The 17735-nt window shown below is 36.1% G+C and overlaps 1 protein-coding gene across 38 annotated transcripts in view; it reads right to left on the reverse strand.

Annotated features, from left to right (window-relative positions):
* Positions 1-803: 803 nt before the first annotated feature.
* Positions 804-17735, reverse strand: part of SLMAP (sarcolemma associated protein) — an 88841-nt gene continuing 71909 nt past the window's right edge. For 21 of the 38 annotated variants that reach the window (XM_075053198.1, XM_075053194.1, XM_075053216.1 and 18 more), the window contains 7 exons: positions 16869-16991; positions 16047-16121; positions 12172-12492; positions 10761-10878; positions 9019-9190; positions 7409-7543; positions 804-2752 (listed from right to left, as the gene is read on the reverse strand). In XM_075053198.1, the coding sequence (XP_074909299.1) occupies positions 2663-2752; positions 7409-7543; positions 9019-9190; positions 10761-10878; positions 12172-12492; positions 16047-16121; positions 16869-16991 (1034 nt within the window). In that variant the 3' untranslated portion in view covers positions 804-2662. Of the gene's footprint in view, positions 2753-3792; positions 3883-7408; positions 7544-9018; positions 9191-10760; positions 10879-12171; positions 12493-16046; positions 16122-16868; positions 16992-17735 lie in introns of all 38 variants that reach the window. The other 17 variants (XM_075053207.1, XM_075053201.1, XM_075053200.1 and 14 more) reach the window with 3 other exon arrangements.

The raw sequence follows: 17735 nt of genomic DNA on the forward strand, positions 1-17735 counted from the left end.
TGTACTATGCACCTGTGTATTTAATATAAATATGCACACATGCACATAGTTAAATGAGAAATCTTTCTCCTTTAATACAACCATGTTGGGTCTCAAATTTCAGCTCTCTGATGCTCTAAAGATTTCTGAAAACACAACATTTGTCTTTAACACAAGAAAAAACGCATGTCACAGGCAGTGTTGCTCAGTATGGGGCACCAACCGGCAGCACAGGCCGGCCCTGAGGTTGGTCCCAGGGAAGCCAGCACCATCCCCGCTGCCAGCCAGGAGGGACCACTGCTCCACCAGGCTCCACTCCACCTCCTCACACCATGTCTACATGCTACCAGCAGGGAGGAGCGAACGAAATCCACTGGAAAAGAACCAGTAGCTGAAAGAGGGACAAACAGGGAGTTCAAGATGCTAAAAAAGAGAGGAGGCAGCATCAGGCTCCCTTCCCCTAGAAGGGCTTTCCACTATCACCCCACTACCTGCAGCCACTGCTCCTCCAATCTCACAACCCCTGCCACAGGCACGATCCACCCTTCAGCTGTGAACGTTTTTTTTCCACCCCATGGCAATATGCTCCCAAGCCTTCCGTGGCTCTCTCCTCCCCCCCTTCTTTCTGAAAACCACAGACAGGAGAGAGATCAGCTAGACAAAAACTTAAACCAGTGCAAATGTGAAATACAAAGTAAAAAAAAAAGTCTTTTGCTATTACTGGACATGCTGCAGACATTGTGCCTAGTAACTGTGGCAATATCTAGTGCAAAAGAAACTTAGCATGAATCTTTTGTTTTCAAATGACATTCAACTCAAACATGCATAGGGAGAGTAAAGTTATTTTATTAAATCATGCACATCACGTGTGTTAGTGCAAATAGTTTAATCTGTACTCCAGAAATTCTATTGTATTTTTATATCTTTACAAAATAGATTTAAAACAATTATTTACTTTAAAAAATGTAATTCTGAAGTTAAGCATTTCAGAACAATATTTGCAATAACCTATATACAAGAGGTACTAAGTACCACTGGCATACGAGTGTTCTGTGGTTGGGTGGCTTCCTGCAACTGAAAAGGATGAAATGAATGAACTAAATGACAATATTTATTTTCTACAAGTCACTTGTGGACTATTTTTTCCAACTAATAATCCTCCCATTAGCAAATCCCATGTAACTTAAGATAGAACCTTTAATTAAAGGACAATGACCCTCAAAACCTCACAAAGTAAATTATATGCTAAATTTCTATTTAAATATTTAAACTATCTGTCGATTGCCATAATATTCTTTAAAGCCAATTGAATTGCTGAGATTACCTCCCTATTTTGAAGTTTCCTTTAGCAGAGCCATTTTACTTTACCATTCTTTAGCATATTATTTAAGTCTTTAATAAACTTTTTTGACAGAACTGTTGAGCTGAACAAGACAACTACAGTCTACATTTAATTCAGTACTAACTACAGTGATTCCCACCAAAAGTCAGCAAATAGCAATAGTTATAGTACTTGGATAAGGAAAATAAACTTTGTAATGGGGACCACTGCATCATACTTACAGCCATGTGATGAGGATGCACAAAATTTTACTACCAAATTAAAATCACCTTCACCTGACAATACTTCATCAGGTACATGATTCCAATTTTGTAGTATTTTATGTATCTTAGATTTTTCTTTTTCAGCTAATCACAGATGTACTGTAGCAGTTCTCTTAATAAAGTTACATCAACAAAAGCTTATCTAAAGAGCTTCTCCAGCTCAAGTCAGAAAGTATCAAATGACTGAAAAAATAAATTGATACATGTGATATGTGAGAAAGTATTCATACTTTTAAAGAACATATCTCTTTAAATATATGAAATTTAATAAATTACATTCAAACTAAAGGTAACGTAAGTTGAATCACCGCACTATGTCCATCAAATGACCAAGTACTTGCTCCCAGAAATACCTTAGTTCACTCAAGAACACACACATGCTTACACTCGCACACGCGCACACTAAATACTTTAGGCTGGTCTTCACCATCAGTATCTCTATCTCTTTAAGGCTGGACATGAATTGTGTTTATTCCCAAAAATCATTAATAAGCAATCCTTATCAAAGAAAAATACGCTTCCTTCAAAAGGCATGGTAAGACAAGTTTTCTTAAGTCTTGTTCCCAACAGCTCAGTGACTAACAGCAAGTAAAATGGTATACCAGTTTTAAAAAAAAAAAATTGTACTGAAAGGCACTGAGCACATGGCATCTGTTTTCCAAGTATCTGCAAGGTTACTTGGCTTGGGCGTCCAAATCAGAAATGTGTTTTTCCTTTTAAATCTGGCAATCAGATTCTAAAGTAAGTGTCCACAACCCTAGCCATTATAAATAATTTGGTACCAAGAAGCCTACTTTAGGCCACCATTATAGTATTCAGAATCCCAACATACTAATTTAAAACTTGCATGAAATTGTAAGCAAAAATATTGCTCACAGTATGATGAATCACAATTTTATTCCCTCTTTATAGACAGATACATTTTATACAGTTTAAAGCAAATGACCCTACTGCTGTTCTCACGCAGAGCTGTGCTGTATTAAGAGGTAAAAAGGAAGAGAATTAATCTGTTTTCCCTCAGTATATGAATGTTGCCAGCTTCTAAAGGGAGGACGGTGTATGGATTCAACAACAGTTCTCATGGAGAAGCTCTGGTTAGGCCTGGGTACAGCACCACGGCTGTTACAGCAACCAAAGCTGCCATCACAGGCATCCAAGGCCATTGTCTCTGTGTGGAGAGAAAAAAAAAATCAATATCATATTTGCTCTAATTCATACTAATCAGTTTACCCCGTGGTTCCTGAAAGTCTTGAGTACCTGTTGATAGGCATCACTAAAATGTTACCCATGAGCCCTACTGCAGGCTAGTCCTGACTTAGAGCATCACAGTAAACCGTGCTTCTCTACCAAAGGGAACTCCACAACTCTTCATGACTGAAGATCATCAGGAGAACTTTTGGCAGTTCCGTACTTCCACCTTCATTACTGTACGCACCTCAAAGAAATCTGCTATTAAACATGTGAGGGCTTAAGATGTTTAAAACATGGCTCGTGCCAAGTAATCGCTAGACAAAGGTTTATGCAGTACTGACATCTTTAACTTAGCTTTTGAATGTTCAAATCCAGATCTATGAAGTTAGTTTCTAGCAAATCCTAACAACATCATTTCTAATGGACTGTCACAACATTTCATGACAATAGCATTTTAAGAGGAGGACACACGGAGAGACATTAGAGAAAATGCAAGCTGAGAGTTCAGAATACAAACCAACCACCTATTTCTCATCTTGTCTTTTTTTCCATCTTCTTCATAGCAACAGTGAGAAAAATTAAAGTGTTTAGAGCCAGAGAGGAATTTCTTAGTCCATAAATAGGAACCAAAGCTTCTTGATTTTTATTATTATTTAGAGGCAAACTCTTCATTTTTCTTGGTTAATTAAGCAATTAAGTTTTCTTACAGGCCCTAGCATCACAGCATTGTGCAAAAGGTAGCCCATTTGCTAAAGACAAACTGAGACCAAGTTAGAAGCAGCACATTCAGAACCAGTTAGAACGAAATCCATTGTTAGAATTAAAGAAATCACACAGATGTTAAATGATTAGTTGATTGCTCAGCTCATCAGTATCAACAGAATGGCATATTAAATGAAGGGTTTGCTTCAGGTAAAGAAATACCTGTGAGCATTTCACCATGCACTATTTTATACAGAAATGGCACAAACAGGTGAGAGGGACAAACATACATTGACTGAACAGTAGTGCTTGTACCTTTCGCTACCACAATGGGCCGTAACACCAATACAGGAAAGCCAGGATTAGGCCGATGAATACGGCTGGGACGGGTTGTAATATGGAAGGCTAAAGAAGGGAAGGGATATTAAAAATCACTTTGTGCTATAAATCAATCAGGTAAAGATGATTTAGAGAGGGGAAAATAAGTCAGTGAGTTGTGTTTTAATTGAAATGTATTAAAGACATCTAACACAATACAGCATTATCTAATCTGGTATACAAAGTTAGTACACCGTTCTACTCAAATGAACAGGGATGTTTAAAAATAAAGGGAAGTAAGCAGAAAATGTTCTAAGAAACCTCTTGTCACAACTTGGAATTTAGCACTTAAAAACAACACAAATCTTAAACTGATTTGCCTGTATCTTATTTATAGCTGCGTTTTGTTTTTTTAAGTGATAGGAAATCCCATCTGGATTTCTTAAGGTAGAAAGACTCACACCAGATATTGAATTTTTCAGCTACTTCTTCATTCCTTGCTAGTTAGCCTTTCCCATTTTCCATCACCAGCCTCCAGGAAAAACATTTTTTTTCCTCCATTAGTGAATCAATTACAACTATGTCCACAGGCAAACCCAGTTCAGACATTTCCATGAGATTGTAACATGACTGTACAATCAACACTAAATTACTATAAAAGCAGGGAAGTACATTTCAATTAGAGATACAACAAAGATCAGCATCTCTGGAAGGTCAGCAGCCTTGTGACCAAATGCAATTCTGAAAAAATCAATCAAATGTTGCAGCTGGGCCAAACTACCAGCTGGCAAGACTGCAGGGTTAATTTAGCTTACAGCCTCATTAGAACCATCTACATATTTTCTCAGCTACATTCAATTAACTGCAAACTACTTCACATTCTGGATGGACAGCCCCTATCCTTAACATGACAAATTAAAAGCAAAAATGGATCTAAATTCTTTTTAAGCTGTCCTTGGAAGACTTCCACTTTCTCTGTATCCTAACCTATATATTTGTGCACATACAAAGACACACAGAGGTTAAGTTCAAACCATGCTAAGTATTTTAAGAACTTTTTTGTGTTGAAGCCACCTTGATTTTGTTCAGTCAAATAAACAAATGAATAAAAAATTAACGTTTGAAGACTTTCTAAAACATCGTGATTCATAAATAAAATCTCATCCTGTTATGAATTTGTAGAAGTCACTTATTCATAGAGCCTCCAATATGGTTCAAAACACAGGAATCTTAGAAAGTATTCTAGTCTCTGCCATTCAATTTAAATTTGTTTTAATCAAGGCAAATATTTCACAGAAAAATTATGTGTAACTATTGAAGTATTTTCATGCAGGATTATTTTTGTGTCATTGGTGCCACAAATCGGAGTGCCACCTTCCCACAGAAAGCATGTTGGTAGAAATAATCACAGCAGTGTTCAAAAAAGTGCCAGAAGTTTAAGTCAACCAGAGCAGCTAATGTCCTCAAACCATTCACATAAATAAATCTGTCATATAAAGCGCATCAGGAAATAATCAGTGACTACAAGCATGCAAGCACAAGTAGTACACCACACTGCTAAGCATTTCAAGAACACAACACTGCAATTTTTTAAAAAGTAAAACTTAAGTATAAAAACTTAATATTTAAATGATACCCCAAATGGAGTACAGTAGCCTTGTCTTTTCTAACATTTGTTAGTTCACTGAACAATCCTATGGATTTTTTTTTTTAGTTATACACATTTATGGCTGTGGCATTTTGGCAAATGAAACAGATGATAAATATCCACCACATTAAATGAAATTGCCTCCAAATGATTAAATTTTCCCCCTCACGAACTTATCAATATATCTAACAAATCCCCTTATTGTTGAGGAGCATTTAAGTAGGTGCTTCATCAAAAACGAGCATCTTGTATTAGAATATGAAGATATGCAAACTCAGATACAGATGGGCCGCAAAAAAGGAACAAATTCCACAGTGGTAAGTCACGTTCTGTGGGACACTGTCCTCAGAAATGAAGTAGCAGATACTGATTCCAGCGTAAGAGGACAATGGTACTTGAAAAATTTGACTTTGGAACTCAGCCCAGTATCCATGATGCTTCAAATAATCCACAAGATAGATATGTTTTACATTACTGATGGCAAGTAATGTTTGCTTGAACAGCAAGCTTATCCTGCAAGTCCTTATATGGTTGGATGCTCTTCATCATACCCTGACCTCCAGGTTTCAACTGTCATTAACTAACTCCTCTGGAAGCAGATTTTGGCAACTGCTGTGGTTCCTCATTTCTTCAAATACTCACCTCAAATTTCTCCTAAAATTTCCCTTACCTTGCAAGCTTTTCCACTTTCATCAGGTGCTCCAATTCCCTTCACAGTATTTCTTCCCTCTACTATCCCCCTTTTTCCACTCATTGTTTTAATCCTGAAGTTAATGTTTTTAACAGAGCAGAAAATCTCACATTCACAATCACTTATTCAGTGTGATCTCTTCTGTTAGAGTAGGGCTTTTTTGGTTGTTTGTTGACTTCTGCCTACTTTAGTAACTCACTATTATCTGAGCATTGCAGAAGAATTCTAAGCAGGATGCAGGTTCCAAGAGAATTAATTATAACATCATATTCCTGAAAATATGGCTGAAGAAGTGAGAAGGGCTTCGAATTCTTTACATCTTTGACAGCTCTACTATGTTAGAGTTTTACATTCAGTAATTGGCTATGGCAATTCATATTCATCCAAACTTTGGGCATCTAGCAGCCAGCTGATTTTAGAGGATGGGACCTATAAAACTTTCTTATTAGTCAGAGAAACAATTTTCTAAAAGGCTATTACAAAGCATCCATTATCCTCCTGTTTTGTACTGTCCACTACAGGAGTTGTTCACCCTGCAATGATTATACAGGTAGTAGAGGAAGACAATAAACCAGCCATCCCAGGATACTAAGGTTTCTAAAACAAGGCTATGACCACCTTATAACGTGTCTGCCACACCCTTAGTGTTTGGAGGATTTCAGAAGTTTCAGTATAAACAAAAGTTGTCCCTAGGTGTAAACTCAATTCTAATGATACCAACTCTCAAATTAATTGCAACAGAAAAGAGTATTTTCATTAGTGAGTAGAAAGGACAGTTCAACTGCACTGTTTAAAGCATGAGCCCATCAGCTATAACCACTGTTAAGAAGCATGAGCAAGAGTAAGGAGGGAACATCCATTGTAATAAGTACTAATAAAATAAACGCATCTTGAAAAAGATTGCTTAATTCATTTGGATACAGGTTTCTCAGCTTTTACCCATGTGCCATTCTCTGAAATTAAAAAGTTTTACTTAGTTCTGGTTCACTAGTATTTAAGCCAGATGTTTCCAAGAGAGCAGATATCTAAGGCCATACTTAAAACTGTCACACAACTGTAAGTTTAACTTGCATGCATAATTGTAACAGTGTAGTGACCTGCAAATTTGCACAGGTAGTACCAGAGTTGAATTTTGCATATACTATGGTACACAGCCTTTTTTTTTTTTTTTTTTTAAAGTCCATCCTTTTCTATTTGACACTTACATATTCCCTCAATCAACACAATTGCCAGTGTCACAACCTGATTTCCCCACATATTTTGTACAGACTTACGTTGTTTCCTTTTTCTTGTAGCAGCTTCAGGTTTTCTTTACACTGTTTGAGCTCTTCTGTGAGTGACTGGTTTTCTTGTTCAGCCATCTCATACTTAGCCTTCAGCTCTGAGAGCACAGTCTGTGTTCTTTCATACTAAAGACAAAGAGAAAAAAGTCTGCGGACCTCTGGACACCCAACACACGCTTACATTTGCTTAGCGCATCGCTTCCTTTCCTGTCATCTGCCTAAAGCAACTTGCCTTGGATCAGTACACTCTCTTTTCATAAAAGCAGGGTAGAAAAATCTTAGTTTAGATTTTCTTTTTTTCTAAACGAAGATTTTTTGTCAATGACTTTGAAGGGCTATAATTACTAAAACCAAGGAAATACAAAGTAAATGCAAGGCCTTAAATTATCTTGCATACCAAACAATCACTCATTATCATATTGGAAAGGACCGTAAAAACTATGACGACAAAACGAGAAAAAGAAGAACAAGGAATCCTTTACATTTAAAGAGTGTTCTTGCATCTAGGCTGTAGCTTAAATAGCTATACCAGTCAAATAGCTGCAAAAATCAATGTTCTGTGTGAAGTAAATCAAACCCTCTTCCCACATAGCAAACTGAAACATAAGAGTAAGAAAGGCATTAAAAAAAATATTATGCCTTATTAGTATCACGCCATAATCCTCAGCGTGACTCAAGTACAAACAATACTGGGTGAATGTGCCTCATGTTCCTGCAGTATGGGCAGCTTCTCCTTTTTCAAACTCACATTCAATTTTTTCTATAGATCACAAGCTTTCTAGTAGTCCTCATGTCAGGGATTAGTAAGGACAGAACCAATGACTCTCAGTACTGGCATTTACCACAAATTTAAAAGACCAAGCATCTTTACAAATACATCTGATTACAAAAACACAGACTAACAAGACCAGGTTTTTCAAATTCTGAAAAAGCTAAGGAATGTGACATGGATGAGTTAATGACAAAGCAAAGCAAAGGACTGCAAAAGAAACTAAAAGCAGTGACTGGGGAAAACTTCACTCGAAATGATCATAAGTTAAAGTAATTGTTGGAGAGTATGGCCGCCTTCTAGACACAATCTTTAGAGGCTAGGCAGATGAAATATATGCCCCAAATGCTAGCTTTTCCTTATGCACTTGCTAATCATCTTCAGCAGCCCACTGATCCAGTAAGATGAAAGAAGACCTTAGTAAAGAATGCATAGTCCCATTGGCAAATAAAAGAGTTTAAATCTAACTAGGAAGATCATACTGACTAAAAAGAATTAATTTTGACTCACAACAGCTAATGAAACTCTGTACCACAATGTTCAGGAAGACTGAATAAGGGTTTACCTGTCTGAACAGCTTAAAAGTAAATTCACTAAGGTAATGCACCAAAGCAAACTTTAGGAGGTTCCTAAGATACACTGAAGTCATTTTATCTGTAATCTTCCTTTTTAGATTTAACCCCCAGTTTATATATTGTTAGCTACCATAGAAGTACTTGCAATAAAAGTATGAAAAATTTTGATTACTAGAAATCTTATATTTCTCTTTTAGCCTAAAAGTCAGTCATTGGCCATTATATTCTCTCAAAACAGAAATAATGTTTTGTGTTACCTCTTTCTGAACATCTTTTGCTTGACTCTCAGCTTCACTGAGTTGGCTTTTTAAACTAGCTGCATCCCGTTGATGTTTTTCTCTCAAAGATCCCATCTGATTTTCAAGTTCCTTTCGAGACATTTCAAGAACACTTATATCGCTGGTTAGCGCTAAACTCTGTTTCTGAGAGCTGAAAAACAAAATCCAATTGATTCCTCATGTGTTTTAAATTTAAATAAACACAAGATTTTTTTAAAGCAATTTTCATCCTCCAAAGCTTCACACATTATTTTTATTTAATATGGAAATATTGGCTTAGAGCAATCATAGAAGAACAGATCATCGTGGTCTCCCTATACAAAGTACTGACACAAAAGGGCAGCCATAGTCTTGCTTTTAAATGTATGTGCACAGCTCGGTGTGTATAATTAATCATAATCTCTAATTTTAATAATTTACCCATTTGTAATTTTTAGCTTCTTATTTTAATTTTATTATTCACTAAGTATTTATTATATATTCCAAAGTATTTTGAAATCAATTTGTAATGAGAAGTCATCCATCCAAGGTTGTTAGAAGTATTTCACTTATTTGCACACACACACCTGCTTACTTCAGTTGCATAAGCTAATATCTAGTATATATTCTTCAGGTGTTTAGTACAATTGTGTAACAGTCATAGAAAGCTCTAAATTAAGCCATTACAAACTTCAGTGTAACAACCAAGTAGTGTTAATTTGTCTGTGCAAAACAAAGAAAAATAAAGGAGAGATCTTGCATATCTCCATTATGCAAATCCGGTATTTGCTTGTGTGACCTTCCACATGAGAAAAAAAAAAGTGGAAAACAGGGCATGATGGAACAACAAAGAAAGGTTTGATTCCTGTTAAATAACATATTAGCTCTAGAAATGTTTTACCGTGGGAAATTTCTATTTTTTCAATTAGATCTTACAACAGTGAGGAAGCCAGAAAAAAAACCCAAAAAAACAAAAAAAAACCCAGATGGTTGGTAAAATTCAGATCTACAATAAAACAAAGTTGCTGTCCTGTATTTACTTCGTGAATTCCAATATCTGAAACTGAAAAACAATGTAATAATGGCAGATGAAACAATAAGAGGGGAAGTTACTTCCAGGCAGAAGATTTAGATAGCCTTTAGCAATGTCATGTGCTCAAACAGCAAAAGAGATACAGTAAAATACAAATACTCCTGCACTCTAAAATTCCCTCCCAAAGGTATTATGGCATTCGTGATAAGATTTGTATTTTTCTGTTAAGCAAAACATGATATAGCATACTGTTTCTGCCCATCATTACTATTTATAATGTGACAGGCTTCCATGAGACACCATACTGAGAATCATTTTCCAACCCTGAATGCTGAGAAATTTTTGGGTTAGGAGATCTATGTGGTTTATTGTCTTTTAAGGAGAAAGATAACTGTTAAGTCTAAATACTTCCACAAAGCACGCTTCCAAGTCCTTATTAAAAGCAGCAAAATAAGTCAGGTTGCCTTATGTCTATATAACACAAGTGGTAAGTAATACAGAAGCATTTCCAAAATAGAAAAAACCAGCTTGGTATAACAACATGGCATAAAAGTGTGTTCAGCCCAATACTATGATATAAATAAAATTTCAATACATTTGTTGAAACACCATCAGGCATTTAGTATCACTTTTGGGAAGAAAAAACAACAACAACAAAACCTTTTCAGCTACTATGATACCTTCCTAGACAAATCCACTGTGCCCTCACCTAGAAAGCTCCTTCTCTTGTCGCTGAAGTTCAGATGTAAGCATAGTATTTTCCTTCCTTAGTGTAACACATTCAGCTTCCAGAGCACACCACTCTGCCTTCAGCTTTTCAAGTTCACCTGCAATGAATAAAATGAGTAAAATTATTTCATGACTGCTTCAAGTATCACCAGCTAATAAACAGAGGAAAAGCTGGTATCAATCATAAATCTCAAATATACTTGACATGATTATAGTCACATGAATTGTCTCACAAGCACCTATAAAACACTACAGTATCTTCTACTGTTAAGAAGTTTGTGAGTTGTTACACAAGGTAGTGCTTTTTTTTTTTTGGCAAGCTTTTTCTAAGGCACAAAGGAGGAGAAAACAGTCTGTTTATAGGTCTACTCTAGCATTTTAGAAACAGTGACAGAAAAATGTCTTTGAAGAAATTAATTTCCATGACTTGAAAATAGCAAACTAGAGTCATTAGATACCACGACTCTGCTACCAGGAACAGAATGTTTAAAGCAATAACTAAAGGGTGAAAATGAGACCTTTGAAATAAATCAGTCCCTGGTAAAATAGATAAAAATCAATGTTACACACATCTTAGTAATACAATGACAGAGACTGGAGTCTGAACTGGAGAAAGGCTTCTCTGACAACTTCACAAAGATTAACCAATTCAGAATTTAAAGTGTATTTTACATATGCCAGTTTCTCTGTGGCACATACAAAGTTTCAGCACAAACTTTTGAACTCTTACTAGCAGATTCTCCAAGACCTGAAGCTATAGGCCTGCAGTAGTGACTCTCAACCAGTCCTCATGAGATGTGGGTGCATTACAGGTAAAGTGAAACACAAATGAATGAGCCTAAAAGAAGTCCTATGCTGGCTCAGCACAACGTAATTGTATACCTCTACGTCATGTGTCCAGAATAAAGCTTTAATTTTAAATTTGTTTTAGCATTTTTATAAGTGAGATGGTATGAACAGTTTTATTAAGCCATAAAACACAGTTATTTGTCTCAAGTGAAGGTTTGCTAGAAAAAGTAAAATGTCAGAAGCTATCCATTTACAGGCTTCAATTATACAGAAGTTACACAGATCCCTTTGAAAATCTGTGGCAGTATCAATCCCTCAAACAGTACAAGTTTTCGATCTTTTTAAAGTGGAATTATGCTTGGTCTGCTCTTGATTTCAAAGGGTACCTAAGCTAATTTAGGCATCTAATGAAGTATACAAAACAGCTTTTGTAACACTACAAGCCTTGATACACATACATAAATACACACATATGAGTGTATACATATAGAGACATAGTAAACGACTACAGAGACAGACAGTGATCTGAATAATTGACATTCATCAGATTGATAAGGATGCTACTGTTAGCACTGGTCTGTGACATCCTTTTAAACAAGTACCTTTTAAGCGAGTAGCCTCTTCCTTCTGCTGATCCTCACACTGCTGGCATCTGAGCTGAAAACTCGCTTGCAGATTGACAATTTCTTTTTCATAATCTGAGGCATCCTTCCGCCAGAGTTCAAGCTCCGCTCGCACTGTTTGCAGCTCGTCTTGCAACGCAGAAATATCTGTATCTCGTTCCGATGCTGCCTTTTCTGCTACTTGTTGAAGTGACAGAATCTCATTTTGAGCACTGACTAGTTCATCTCGAGTGCTTGAAATTTCATTCTCCTTTTCCTCACGAAGATTCTCAATATCTTCTTGTAACCTTCGCAACTGAGCTGGAAAGCATACATTAACGTTAATATTTTTTAAAACGGAAAATCTAAAAAACATAACTCCCTTTCTCAACATTTAATAGGACTAAAGAATCCTAACGCAATTAAAAAAGATACTAATCTTGTCAAATGTGTACCCTTAAAGGCATGTGTATGGTGTCATGTATTACAGAGAGTCAAAAGAAACAAGAATTATAGTCAGACAAAGCTTTCTTCGGGTTGTGTTATGTGTGCGATACTAAAGCAAGTCTCCAAAATCTGGAGCCAGAATTTAGATCCAACTTCATTGTAGGCAAAACAAGTATTATACGAGGACACCGTGGGTTTCAGGGACAACAGGGAAAGCAAGAAAACTTCTGTGACAAGCCAAACAGTTGCAAAGCTACAACGGAAATGTTTGCCTGTTCAGCAGTTAACTTGTGATGTCTATACAATTTGAGGCACAGAGTCCAATTTCTACTTGTCTCAACATGTAGTAAAGGAAATAAAAATTACTTTACTTCTTTGCAAAAAGTATTTTTCAAAGCGCAAGGTGAACTCTGAATCGAAAGGGACAGCTGCACCTAATATACTGAACTATCAGAAGTCCTTAAGCATTTACAGTTTACTGTAAATGTGCAGCAGTCACACATGCTAGGCTATTTTACATCTCTGCATGGAGCAAACCTTATAAATTACACCCATTCAAAACTGTTTCATTACTAAACACATTTTTTTGAGTGCAACTGTTTTTTATAAACACACATGCACATAGAATCCAGTGCCAACAGTTGGAAAAAAAAGTACAGCACAGAGGAAAAGGAAGTATGAAAGAAAGAGGAACAAAATTACAGTTAAAACCCTGACTGATGGAAGCGAAATGTTTAATTTGCTCAGCATTTTTGTTTTGCTTTTTCGAGAACACATATCAGAGTTCAAATATAGTAGTAATATAGGTAGAATTAATATACAGGTACAATCTAGAAACTTTGCTGTTAGTTGATATAGTGAAGAAGGAAAATGCAACTTTTTTCTCCTCTCCTCTGAACAGGATCCAGCAAGACATTTAGCTCATTAGATAAACTAAAGAACCTACAAATTACCCAGTTCCACACTCTGGAGGAAAAAGACAGTATGGGGAAAAAAAATATTGTATTTATTATATATTGTAATACATAAGAGCTGTTATAGACAACAGTAAGTCAGATTTCACAGCAATTCTGTGTAAGATGAAATGGTCTATCTGTTCCATAACAAAGACATTTGCAGCATGATGGATTTTTTAATATACGTGAGCAACATGAGGCTTACTACCATCTCATTTGTTTGGAAATAGTTTCTACAGGCTTATACTAACAGAGTAGCAAGCAAAGTAGTAGATGAGAACAACATGGCAGCAATACAACACATTACATATTAATAAATTGGCTTTCCATGTATCCTTACATTAGAAACCTTGAATCTACCAAACCAGTATGCTAGGAACCCACATGTTTCTAAAACACCAAGAATTATAACTTGCTAACATAGCAGGTGCGAGCAAAGGAATGTTTTTTTTCAAACCATACCTTCCTGATATTATTATCTTTATCAAGCCAAGCTAAATTCCTGCTTCTCGGTAATGGCAGTATTTCAAAGAAATTTGGGTTTTTTTCCTTCTGTTTGCATTGTTGATGAACAACTCTCCCTTTAAATGTTCAGGCATGAAAACAAGCATAGTATGACTGAAAATCCAAACACATACATGTGTTTCTAAAGTTTGATGGAGTTGTAGAAATAACTTAGAGGAAAATCACTACCAAGAATATTGGAATGGTTTCTGAAGCACTGGATATAATTTGAAAGGGCAATTAGAAAGAAAACTTCCATTACATCTCTTATTTATGTAAGCCATTACCTCATCTAAACTAACACTTAACTTTTTTTTTTTTTAATAAGTAATGACAAGTTACTTGAATTTCCTTGCCTTATCTATCTGTTCATCTAAAGAACTTCACACGTAGAGACAGGATCTCAGTTGTTTCTGTGGCACCTTCTCTTCTCTATGACAAACATATAAAGCCATGTAGCACGGGCTGGCCTGAAACTTTGATTCCATGAAAATACTTCAAGAAATGTTACTGCATGAAGCTGCCAGGATTTTTTTTCTCCACTACAGTTCACAGAGACTGCCAAGAAAGAATCTTAACATATTGACAACTTTTCCCAAGTTGTGAGATGTGTCACGCCCCAAAAGTTTGGGAAGCAGCAGGCATACAACGAACGTCAGAACATTCTGAACTACAATGGAGAGAGAAGTGGAAGAAATATTAGCAAGACCTCACTTGAGAAGGGTTCATGAAACAAAAAAAACCCCAGAAAGTACTGAGCTGAAAACAAGCACCTTGCAGTTAAGTTTGGCTCTGTCAAGCTTCTACTTCGATTCTCCTTTTTTGAGAGGGAAAAAGATGTCTTTTTTCTGCATAAAAATAACTATCAAATTCTAATTTCTAACACTACAGCATTTTTTACTTGGAGAATTTTCATTCTTAGCAGGATAAGAGTCAAAATTAAATTGCTCCTCTTGTTCTGAAGATGGGTATTATGTAAGGCTCCTCTTTCTTACAGGAACAATGGCAGAAAACATAAACATTATTTGCTGACATTTATATAAAACATCGCGATTATATAAGCTTCTCAGTGTTAACTGGTATATGGCAAGTACCACATTCCACAACAAACTACTGCCCATAAACTAACTGGCTAAAGCTATTTTGATTTCCTAAGAAGGTGAGGACTGTTAGTCCATCTGCCTGCCTGCTCATCTGCCTTCCAACCATTTTTGGGTCCAAAGCAAATGTTATGCTGACAGAGATGCCAAGGTATGAAGCTCCTACAAGCTTCATAACAATCAATGGCTGAGTAGATGTTCAAACTAATGCTTGCTCTAAGGAAGTCACAATATAGCCCATATTGATTTTAAGGCTAGACAGCCTCTTGACCAATGAGGTCACTCACATGCACAGGGTAACAAATTAACGTAATACAGAATATGTAACACTCAAGTTAAGTAAATCACAGGATACCATTCCACTATGATTACTTTGGGCTGAAAAGAGCATGATTGGTCATACTGTTTTTTCTAAAAGCACAGAAAAGTGTCCCTGTTGCAGAAATTCTACTGCGTGCTGTGAGGTTGGATGTAGATCTGGATTAAAAACTTCTTTAAGAGGATCCTATCAATGAAGTAAAGAGACTGAGTAGCATAAAAAAAGACTAAACCTTCTGAGTGCTCTGAAGATAAAAATAGTCACAGTAAGAAGCCCTGGATCATCCAAAGCTGAGAAAGACTGAAGAGAGAGGAAGGAGAAGAGGTATCTGTTACAGGTTACATCTTTTGCATTTTCTAAGTTATGATTAGAACCATAGGAATTGACAGGAAACATGTCACGATAAAATTCAAAGATATGGTGGAAGAAATCAGATTTAAAACATACACTCAATTAATGTTTTCCTTTATTAGTGCTTATGATGCCACGGAAACAGCCAAAGCTATATATTTTCCCTAAAGAGCAGGGTGAAAAAAAAAAAATTCCTACCTTGCAGAACATTTATTTGCTTGTTAGATTCTTCAACTTGCACTCGATACGCTTTTCTCTCTTCTTCCAATAGCGCTATAAATGAAAGTGAAAATGTGCCCAAAAGTTTTCGTAAGTATTTCAGCCGTGTAATAAATTTTAGTCAAAACTCCCCCTTAACTGAAAAGATTAAAATAATCATATTATTTCAGTAAGTTATCAAAGCCAGTAACTGTGTAAGTAGTTTAATAAAAAGTTAATATTAAGACATCATTCCATTATTATGGTAGTATTACAATTAATTTGAAATTAATATAATCTGTTGCCTCATCCAAAAACTCCATGTGTGCTAAATGCAAACAGGTGTGGGAGGAAAAAAAAAATCTGTAAATATACCCCATAAAGAACACTGAACAATAAGCAATTAAACTGGACTATACTATTTCCTGTCAAAAACAACCCACAGTTTTGCTGAGGATAATGATACAGCTACATATCTGATAGGATGATCTAAACAAAGAACTACCACTGAACACATTACATTATGTGCATTACCTGACTGAAATACAGATTAATAAATATCTGTAGATTAATATATTATATAAGGATGAAATACATGGAGTTCAAGTATGTATTCAATTCTCTGAGAAGACTCTAGAACCAAAAAGTCAGAGCTCAATTGGACTGTATATAGTTTAGAAAAAAAGCAAAAGGTTCTCACATTCTGCGCAGAAGACGAAACAAATTTATCAGACAGTCCGCAAAATTGGACCCCCTTTTAAGACTCCCTGATAAATACAATTTTAATGGATACCCTACACAATCAAGTGATCTGGGTCTCACCTTGAAGTTCAAAGCATTTTTGTTTACTTGTCCTAGCTAGCTCTTGGGCTTCAATCAGCTCCTTGTGCAGTTGCTGAATTTCTTGCTTAGCCTCAGTCTCTGATTGTGCACCCTGCAATTCATCTGATAAAAGAACATTTTCTTTAAATTGTGAATTTGTACAACAGTTTATTTTGCACTGCCATGTGGTGACTGGCAACATTCATTCAAATCATCTGAAGTTAGTTAAAGTAAACTCAGAACTGGGTTAGGTAAATATTAGCAAAAATATTAATATACTTTTAAAGGAAGAAAACATATGCAAACTTTAAAACATTCATCATATATAACATGCAGTATAAAAGAAGAAATAACAAACAAGAATTAGAGAGGTTTTAAAAACACTGTATAGATTGGCAAGGATTCCTGGACAGACAAAAATGAACAAACAACAAGCATAAGACAATCTTTGACTGTGTTTACAACTTGTCTGTTTTTAAAAGGAAGCTCCTCTAACCCTCTCTCCTAGCACATGCTTATCAGCACTGATCCTGCATCCCATCCCCTACCTCCCAAGCCCACCCTCCCACAGTCCTGCTCCTAACAGCACGTACCAGCCCTGGCAGGCAGCATACCAGCACACTTACAGACCCAGCCACGCACTGAGGCTGGTTAATGCCAGTCAGCTGCAAGAGATTATGCAAAGATTTGCTATGAAGTGGTTTGCTACTGCCAATCAGCTTGCTACCATGCAAGGCTTGGCTTCCCCCTCTACCTCTGTGGACCGTAATGACAAGGAAAGGAATAATTTAGGGAAATTTCCTAAAACCAAATTAAGAAAATGAAGAAAAGTCCACCCTCTTTATTTCATTTAGTGGGCTAGTGAAT

Source organism: Buteo buteo, chromosome 21, assembly GCF_964188355.1.
Source record: "Buteo buteo chromosome 21, bButBut1.hap1.1, whole genome shotgun sequence".
Classification (NCBI taxonomy): Eukaryota; Metazoa; Chordata; class Aves; order Accipitriformes; family Accipitridae; genus Buteo; species Buteo buteo.